Consider the following 8,985-nt stretch of genomic DNA (forward strand, 5'->3'; position numbering starts at 1 on the left):
TGTTTTCTATCCAATAGTAATAATAATATGCATATTGTAAGAGCAAGAACTGAGTACGAGGCAGTTTAATTTGGGAACGAATTTTTACAAAGTTGAAATGGCGCCCCCATATTGACAAAAGGTTAAGGAAAAGTGTTATTTCTGTATTTCAATGTTGCAACTTGCTGAAAATTGTCGACAGTGTTCCTATCATCTAGATTAATCAGTACTGCAAAAAAATTCACTTCCAGAGATGATCAATCATGATTTAGAGCTTGTTTATGGAAAAGTGTTTATTTCTGTATTTCAATGTTGCAACTTGCTGAAAATTGTCCACATTGTTCCTATCTTCTAGATTAAACAGTACTGCAAAGGAATTTACTTACACAGAGCATCAAACATTTTTCCATAAACAAGCTCTAAATCATGTTAGATGCACTCTGTAAGTGAACATTTTTGCAATACTGTTTAAACTAGATGATACGAACACTGTAAACAATTTTCAGCAAGTTTCAACAATGAAAAAAAACAACCACTTTTTCATTAATTAAATCACTCTCCCTCGAGAACCGTAGACCCAATATAAAAAGCGTTTCCGCCTTTGAGAAGCAGAGAAGTAGAGGAAGATTTTAAGTCAAACTCTGTTTGTCTAACTGTTTGTGTAGTGGTCAAAACGATAGTTGTTTGGAAAGTAATGAATTGCCTTGCTGCTGACATGATTTGCAGACACTTCAAATAGAAGCAATGGGTTACGAAAATGGCTATAGTTACAGATTGGTAGCCCCGAATTGAAATCCGACTTCGTCTATGAAGAGCAGAGAAGCAGGGGAAGATTTTAGCATGGAAGACTTTATTCTTCAAAAAAGCTCAGAAAGTGGTCAAAACGACTATGTTGCAACTTGCTGAAAATTGTTTACAGTGTTCCTATCTAGATTAAACAGTACAGCAAAAAAAATGCACTTCCAGAGTGCATCAAACATGATTTAGAGCTTGTTTAAGGAAAAGTGTTATTTCTGTATTTCAATGTTGCAACTTGCTGAAAATTGTCGACAGTCTACTTATCATCTAGATTAAACAGTACTGCAAAAAAATTCACTTACAGAGTGCATCAAACAAGATTTAGAGCTTGTTTATGGAAAAGTGTTTATTTCTGTATTTCAACATGATTTGGAGCTTTGTTTTGAAAAAGTGTTTATTTCTGTATTTCAATGTTGCAACTTGCTGAAAACTGTCCCAGTGTTCCTATCATCCTGATTAAACAGTACTGAAAAAAAATTAACTTACAGAGTGCATCAAACATGATTTAGAGCTTGTTTATGGAAAAGTGTTTATTTCTGTATTTCAACATGATTTGGAGCTTGTTTTTGAAAAGTGCTTATTTCTGTATTTCAACATGATTTGAAGCTTGTTTTTGAAAAGTGCTTATTTCTGTTTTTCAACATGATTTAGAGCTTGTTTTGGAAAAGTGTTTATTTTCTGTATTTCAATGTTGCAACTTGCTGAAAACTGTCCACAGTGTTCCTATCATCCTGATTAAACAGTACTGAAAAAATCACTTACAGAGTGCATCAAACATGATTTAGAGCTTGTTTATGGAAAAGTGTTTATTTCTGTATTTCAACATGATTTGGAGCTTGTTTTTGAAAGTGCTTATTTCTGTATTTCAACATGATTTGAAGCTTGTTTTGAAAAGTGCTTATTTCTGTTTTTCAACATGATTTAGAGCTTGTTTTTGGAAAAGTGTTTATTTCTGTATTTCAATGTTGCAACTTGCTGAAAACTGTCCACAGTGTTCCTATCATCCTGATTAAACAGTACTGAAAAAAAATTCACTTACAGAGTGCATCAAACATGATTTAGAGCTTGTTTTATGGAAAAGTGTTTATTTCTTGTATTCAATGTTGCAACTTGCTAACTGTCACAGTGTTCTATCATCCTGATAAACAGTACTGAAATTTTCACTTCGAGTGCATCAAACATGATTTAGAGCTTGTTTATGGAAAAGTGTTTTATTTCTGTATTTCAACATGATTTGGAGCTTGTTTTGGAAAAGTGTTTATTTCTGTATTTCAATGTTGCAACTTGCTGAAAACTGTCACAAGTGTTCCTATCATCCTGATTAAACAGTACTGAAAAAATACTTACAGAGTGCATCAAACATGATTTAGAGCTTGTTTATGGAAAAGTGTTTATTTCTGTATTTCAACATGATTTGGAGCTTGTTTTTGAAAAGTGCTTATTTCTGTATTTCAACATGATTTGAAGCTTGTTTTTGAAAAGTGCTTTATTCTGTTTTTCAACATGATTTAGAGCTTGTTTTTGGAAAAGTGTTTATTTCTGTATTTCAATGTTGCAACTTGCTAAAACTGTCCACAGTGTTCCTATCATCCTGATTAAACAGTCTAGAAATAACATTTTTCCATAAAAAGCTTAAATCATGTTTGATGCACTCTGTAAGTAAAATTTTTTTTCAGTACTGTTTAATCAGGATGATAGGAACACTGTGAACAGTTTTTAAGCAAGTTGCAACATTGAAATACAAAATAAACACTTTTCCAAAAAAGCTCTAAATCATGTTGAAAAACAGAAATAAGCACTTTTAAAAACAAGCTCAATCAGTTGAATACAGAAATACCTTTCAAAAGCTCAATCATGTTGAAATACAGAAATAACACTTTTCACTAAACAAGCTCTAAATCATGTTTGATGCACTCTGTAAGTAAATTTTTTTCAGTACTGTTTAATCAGGATGATAGGAACACTGTGGACAGTTTTCAGCAAGTTGCAACATTGAATACAGAATAAACACTTTTCCAAATACACAGCTCAAATTTTGAATCAGAAATAAACACTTTTCCATAAACAAGCTCTAAATCAGTTTGATACTTGAAGTAAAAAATTTAGTAATGTTTAATCAATGATGGAACAACTGTGAACAGTTTTCCAGTGCAACATTGAAATACAGAATAAACACTTTTCCAAAAACAAGCTCTAAATCATGTTTGATGCACTCTGTAAGTGAATTTTTTTTTCAGTACTGTTTAATCAGGATGATAGGAAAACTGTGGACAGTTTTCAGCAAGTTGCAACCTTGAATAACAGAAATAAACTTTTTCCAAAAACAAGCTCTAAATCATGTTGAAAAACAGAAAAACACTTTTCAAAACAAGCTCTAAATCATGTTGAAAACAGAAATAAACACTTTTCAAAAACAAGCTCCAAATCATGTTGAAATCAAGAATAAACACTTTTCCATAAACAAGCTCTAAATCATGTTTGATGCATCTGTAAGTGAATTTTTTTCAGTACTGTTTAATCAGGATGATAGGAACACTGTGAACAGTTTTCAGCAAGTTGCAACATTGAAATACAAAATAAACACTTTTCCAAAAACAAGCTCTAAATCATGTTGAAAAACGAAAATAAGCACTTTTTCAATAAACAAGCTCTCAATTCATGGTTGAAATACAGAAATAAGCACTTTTCAAAAACAAGCTCCAAATCATGTTGAAATGCAGAAATAAGCACTTTTCAAAAACAAGCTCTAAATCATGTTTGATGCACTCTGTAATTGAATTTTTTTTCAGTACTGTTTAATCAGGATGATAGGAACACTGTGGACAGTTTTCAGCAAGTTGCAACATTGAAATACAGAAATAAACACTTTTCCAAAAAGAAGCTCTAAATCATGTTGAAATACAGAAATAAACACTTTTCAAAAACAAGCTCCAAATCATGTTGAAATACAGAAATAAACCACCTAGCTCATCAAAAGCGCAGTGTCCTTTGAATGCCACTTACAGGGCACCGTATCAAGTGGCCGCACACATGAGGCGTTAAATGAACAATAACACCTACTAGGCTTCGTTAGCCATAGCATTGCACTCTGGAGTTGGGCCGGTGTGCCGCTATTAATGCGCGTAAAGTGTCGGCCCTAACAAAAGAGCCAAGCGCGTCGGCGAGGGAGGAAGGGAGGGTGGGGGTTGCATTTTGGGGAGGCAGGGAGAGGCCGAGCCTCCCGTCCAATGGGCGGCGGAGGAGGCCTCCGCAACGGGCCAATCAGGGTGGTGCGTAGATGGTGTCCAATCAGCAGACGCAGCTGCCGGCTTTATAAACTTCACATAGTCATTTGGAGGCTATACTCTGACTGTGAAAGAAGGAAGCTAGCTAGCACCATGGCCAGAACCAAGCAAACCGCTCGCAAATCCACCGGTGGCAAAGCACCCAGGAAGCAGCTCGCCACCAAGGCTGCGCGCAAGAGCGCCCCGGCCACCGGCGGCGTGAAGAAGCCTCACCGTTACAGGCCCGGCACCTTGGCTCTGCGAGAGATCCGTCGTTACCAGAAGTCCACTGAGCTGCTGATCCGCAAACTGCCCTTCCAGCGCCTGGTGAGAGAAATTGCCCAGGACTTCAAGACCGACCTGCGCTTCCAGAGTTCCGCCGTGATGGCCCTGCAGGAGGCTAGCGAGGCTTACCTGGTCGGCCTGTTCGAGGACACCAATCTGTGCGCCATCCACGCCAAGAGGGTGACCATCATGCCCAAGGACATCCAGCTGGCCCGTCGTATTCGCGGAGAGCGCGCTTAAACGATGAGTTGATTACCAACATCCCCCAAAGCTCTTTTAAGAGCCCCTCCATATTTCCGTCAAAAAGGCACAATTTATCCATTTCCCACCATGTATGTTGTCGACTTACAGACCGTGGTTCGATTCCCGGCTGTACTACCACCGGCCTGATTGCAAATAAGCGTTGGTTCTTACTGACGTACCTAGTTAAATAAGGTGACGTATTGCACGTTTTCCCTTGCTAATTGTAGCTTCGATATGATCTGCTAAAAGAGAGAGTGATGTGACCACATGTATGTATGCCTAGAGTAAGAGAGATCAAAAAGTTTTCAAAGGAGGGCAAAATCACTAGCAGTAATGAGTGAAAGTAATGCATGTGTCAAAAATGGTCACTTTGTAGCTAGGAAAACATAGCATGCCACCAGACTTTGATGAAAGTCCCGTACTGCAGTGCTGCTGAGAGACTCGTGCAGAGGGGAAAACTTTACCGTGGAGCCACGAGGCCATCTAGTGGTTAAACGCGGCTAGTGCCAACATCGTAGTGGTATTTGATCTTCACGAGCCGGCGTTTCCCAAACTCGGTCCTCGGGCCCAAGTTGTACGCGTGGTGCTTTTTCGAATCCAATAGCTGTTGGAATGTAACATGCTAGATTGTGTCAATGACTTATGGAAAATCCCCATTCCATCATTTCTGTGCCACGTGACCGTTGAAAAAAAGCAAAAACATGTGCACCCCATAATTCATGCGACTGACTAAGGTATTGACCCCAAATGATATCTCTGACTAATCCTATTACATACCCATTGTTCTCCTTTAGACGACATCGGAGATCCCTAAGAGAAAAGCTATCGGGACAGCAGGAATCAAAAGATGTAATCATCAAGGGCTTGCAAAACAGCTGTTATGAACAGGACACAAGCGGCTGCAATGATTAGTCCTATTGTTTGTTGACCAATTCCATAATTGCAATCACCAGCGCATAGACTTCATAAGGATTGACTGCCTCAAGAAGTGCATAGATTAGAAGTCGACTTCTGAAGTGGATTTAGTCTTCATGTGTTCTTTGTTTCGAATGTATGTCAATGTTGAGTGCACCGATGTAGAGCATACTTGAATGAGTCATTTGTTAGTTGGTTTCTGTGGTTGTTGGGCTGACACATCCTTTATTTTTATTTTTTATTTTATTTATTTTTACACAGTGTAGCTAAATCACCTACGCGCAGAAGATTTGCTCAGCAATCGAACAAAATGATAAGACAGCAGTAAAGGCCCTAAATACAGGCTGCCGGTTAAATGCCGAAATCACACAGCTAAAGTGATGGGCCTATAAAACACCCGGCGAATACAAAGAACGCCGGTCAAAAGAGGTGGGAAAACGACAAAACCCGTTGAATGCAAAGGCATCAATCCAAAGGGATAATCTACTATAGTCAGACGCGTGGCACAGGCAAAAAGTGGAGGCGAACCTTTAGCCAAATCAGGATAGCAGACATGCGCATGCGTTGCTGTATTCAGCACTCACGAGACAGATAATAGCGGAGCTCCGTGGTGCTGAAAAGGACATTTGCCAAGACCTATTTCCCGTTGGAGTGATTTGTGACATGCTATAGGCACAGTTCAGTACAGCCCTCATCCAACATTGGAGACAGAATCGGCCACGTTTTTTCCCACACACTTTCCCTGGTCACTGCAACAAAACCTTTCTCGGGGTGCATTGGTGTAAGATGTAGTCGTGGAGAAAAAGTTGTCCTATAGCCTATATGATATAATGGCAGCTGCCTACAGATAAAGAGTGCACTAGGCTAGAGAGAAAAGTAGCAATCCTTTTTTAATAAAGCAGTACTGACACTTGAGAAACATACATTCACATGAACGTTGTGTTCCATATCTGCAGGAGATAAAGCGGCAGAAAATGTGCAAGTGAATATGATTTAAGAGCAGTCAAATGAAGTCACAGTGACGTACAGTTACTTTTTCACCAAACCTATTCTGTGAGTCATCTCCAAATACACGCTTCACATTTCAAGACGTGCTCTTCTAAAGTCATACTTTTCCACAATGCAATGCTCACGTGACCTAGGAGAACATGTTATATTTCATTTCTTCCAATCTACATTTGGAGGTACTCTACATGAACATGTGTTTGCAGTTTTGGAACCTCTGCCTATTTGATGATCTGTTGTAGTTAGTGTTTTTTTTTGGACCACATACTTGTGCAAATTGCATCAGGTTGAGGGATAAATGCTCTGTGTGCCATTGTGAGTAGCACTTCTGATCCAGCAGGTGGTGCCATGATCCCTCCCTATGTGGCTTGAATGACGAGCCAGACGTATGTATTCCTTCTAGGCGTGAATGAATGGAAGGGCAGTGTTGGCAACATGACTTCTGGTCAACGCCTCCCTATCTATATGGGTTGACCTATTCCTTTGAGCTCCTAAAGGAAGCATAGGTGTCAACATTGCATCTCGACCTAAATCACGTCTTCATTCCTGTCTTGCAACGTGGTGAGGTGTGTGTTTGTGTTCCAAATCACTGGGCGCTTGATTAATGGAACACTGGTCACTTTCATCATGCGGTGCTATTTGCATGACTCGTGTCATATGGATATACAGTATTCTATTCTTAGGTATGTTAGTCTATGCCGCTCTGACATTGCTCGTCCATATATCGATGTCTTTTCATTCCATCCCTTTTGTTATATTTGCGTGTATTGTGTGGAATCCTGGCACATGGTTAGATCTTACTTGTTAGACATGACTGTGCTGTGTGTCCCCTCCCCCCTTCCATTTCCCCTTTACGTCCCCGTCAGTTACGCTGCAGCCTATTTACTACCGATTGACTGTGGTCCAAGTGAAACTCCTAGCCTATAGGGTGTGGTAACAGAACAGGCCCTGTGTTATTTGTTATTGTACTCTACAGGTGAAGTATCTGCAGTGTACCTATAGAGGAACACAGCTGTTGATAATAGGGGGAATGCAAGCAGTTGAAGGGAACAATTGACAGAGTCTAACCTGCTGTTGAACACAAGGCCCCGAGCACGTCCTCGGACAGAGTATCGTTCCCTCCAGTCCTATGATGTTGCTCTGTGAAGGAGGTGAGCTTTTTTCACCATCCAATTCCTGGCAGCCTTCTCCCTGGTTGATTTGTGAATGTGAGTGAATGGAGAATGTTTGCCTTCGGTATCCAAGGTGTTTGAGAATGTTGAGGACCGGTGTTCCGAGGGCCTGACTGTGACATCATAAAGCGGAATGCAGTTAGTGTGCCGTTTGAGGGATTCCAATTCAGTCAGGCGCTGTCTTCCAGACAGTGCAAGGTGCCGCCTTCAAGTGTGCTCTCTGTGTGATGACTTGTAAGTCGGTTGTGCGTACATGGAGTACAGCTACGACGGGAAGTGACATTTAGGGTAAGCCTATCCCTTTTTTMTAACCTTAACCTATTTCTCCTAACCTGCTATGACAAAGTGTCTTTGTGACACTAGCTGTATCCCACCTAGTTGAAAGCTTGTCAGTCCTTCTCCTAAAAGGCAACCTCTGTCCCTTGAYGTACTAAACCGAGGCCTGGCAGCCAGTAAGTACAAGTAAGAGACAATTATGGCAACAATAAGTAGTAAGATGAAAGCTAGTCACATTTGAGATGTRAATAAACTGCACTGATTGATCAATTGCCAGTATGTGTCCCTTTTGAAATGACYTGTTGAGATGGGCCCTCCTTCTGTGGCGGTCATTTGACGCAACATCTGAGGCCATCTGGCGGTCATAGTGCTATGCGGCCTATAAATGATCCACATCGTAGCACTCATTCCATAATAAGACGCTTTGTTATTGGTTTGTGAAGACAAGTACAATACAATATTTGCACATCCCTATCACCTCTGTATGCATAGGAACACTATCCCTTCATTGGGTGGGTGTCTGAGGAATTTTTTACTGCTGTTTCACCTTACAGAGGTATCACCACCCTTCCCATCGGCACCTCAGGTCCTCTTGGCTCCCTGACTGTCAGGCCGGATCCTGTGTAGGGAAGAACAAAAAAGATTGATGTTATATTACATGCCCTTCAATAGCAAAATGACTGATGTGGTGACATTATAGGCCCCTTTGGCTTTATGGCATTCCATGTGTATTTGTTTCCCCGTCGCCTATATCTTCCCCGTTTGGATTTGACGGTGTCTCTATTATGGCATGAAGGTTGTGGTGTGTTAGTTGTTGTTATTACGTGTGGGAAGAGTCACCTTCGTTTCTCCTTTCTACTTGGGACCTCTATTCGACTTCTTTAGGCCTGTCTCTATTAGGGGGGGGGGGGTCAACGTGTGAGGGGCAACTGCAGTGGGTTGAATCCTACTAATTCAGTGTTTCCCACCTCCAGGGGTAGAGTAGCCTACCCCCAACAGTAGCCATTTTTGTTGTAGCCCTGGAGAGGCACAGCTGATTCAACTACTGT

The 8,985-nt window shown here is 40.4% G+C and overlaps 2 protein-coding genes and 1 long non-coding RNA gene across 4 annotated transcripts in view; all 3 read left to right on the forward strand.

Annotated features, from left to right (window-relative positions):
* LOC112080405 (equilibrative nucleoside transporter 1) overlaps positions 1 to 8,985 on the forward strand; it is a 287,889-nt gene that overhangs the window by 188,302 nt on the left and 90,602 nt on the right. The window lies entirely within an intron of this gene.
* On the forward strand, positions 952 to 2,108 carry LOC139027418 (uncharacterized). Its single transcript, XR_011479501.1, has 2 exons — positions 952 to 1,857; positions 2,033 to 2,108. It is a non-coding gene; the product is annotated as an uncharacterized lncRNA (long non-coding RNA).
* LOC112080403 (histone H3-like) lies at positions 3,966 to 4,740 on the forward strand. The gene has a single exon (XM_024146159.2). It carries the CDS (start codon positions 4,005 to 4,007, stop codon positions 4,563 to 4,565), a length of 561 nt encoding a protein of 186 aa, XP_024001927.1. The 5' UTR covers positions 3,966 to 4,004; the 3' UTR covers positions 4,566 to 4,740.

This window comes from Salvelinus sp. IW2-2015, unplaced genomic scaffold (genome assembly GCF_002910315.2).
Source record: "Salvelinus sp. IW2-2015 unplaced genomic scaffold, ASM291031v2 Un_scaffold16312, whole genome shotgun sequence".
NCBI lineage: Eukaryota > Metazoa > Chordata > Actinopteri > Salmoniformes > Salmonidae > Salvelinus > Salvelinus sp. IW2-2015.

Bases quoted from the DNA above. Each gene is read 5' to 3' on its own strand.
- LOC112080403 (XM_024146159.2), top strand. From the start codon at position 4,005: ATGGGCGGCGGAGGAGGCCTCCGCAACGGGCCAATCAGGGTGGTGCGT.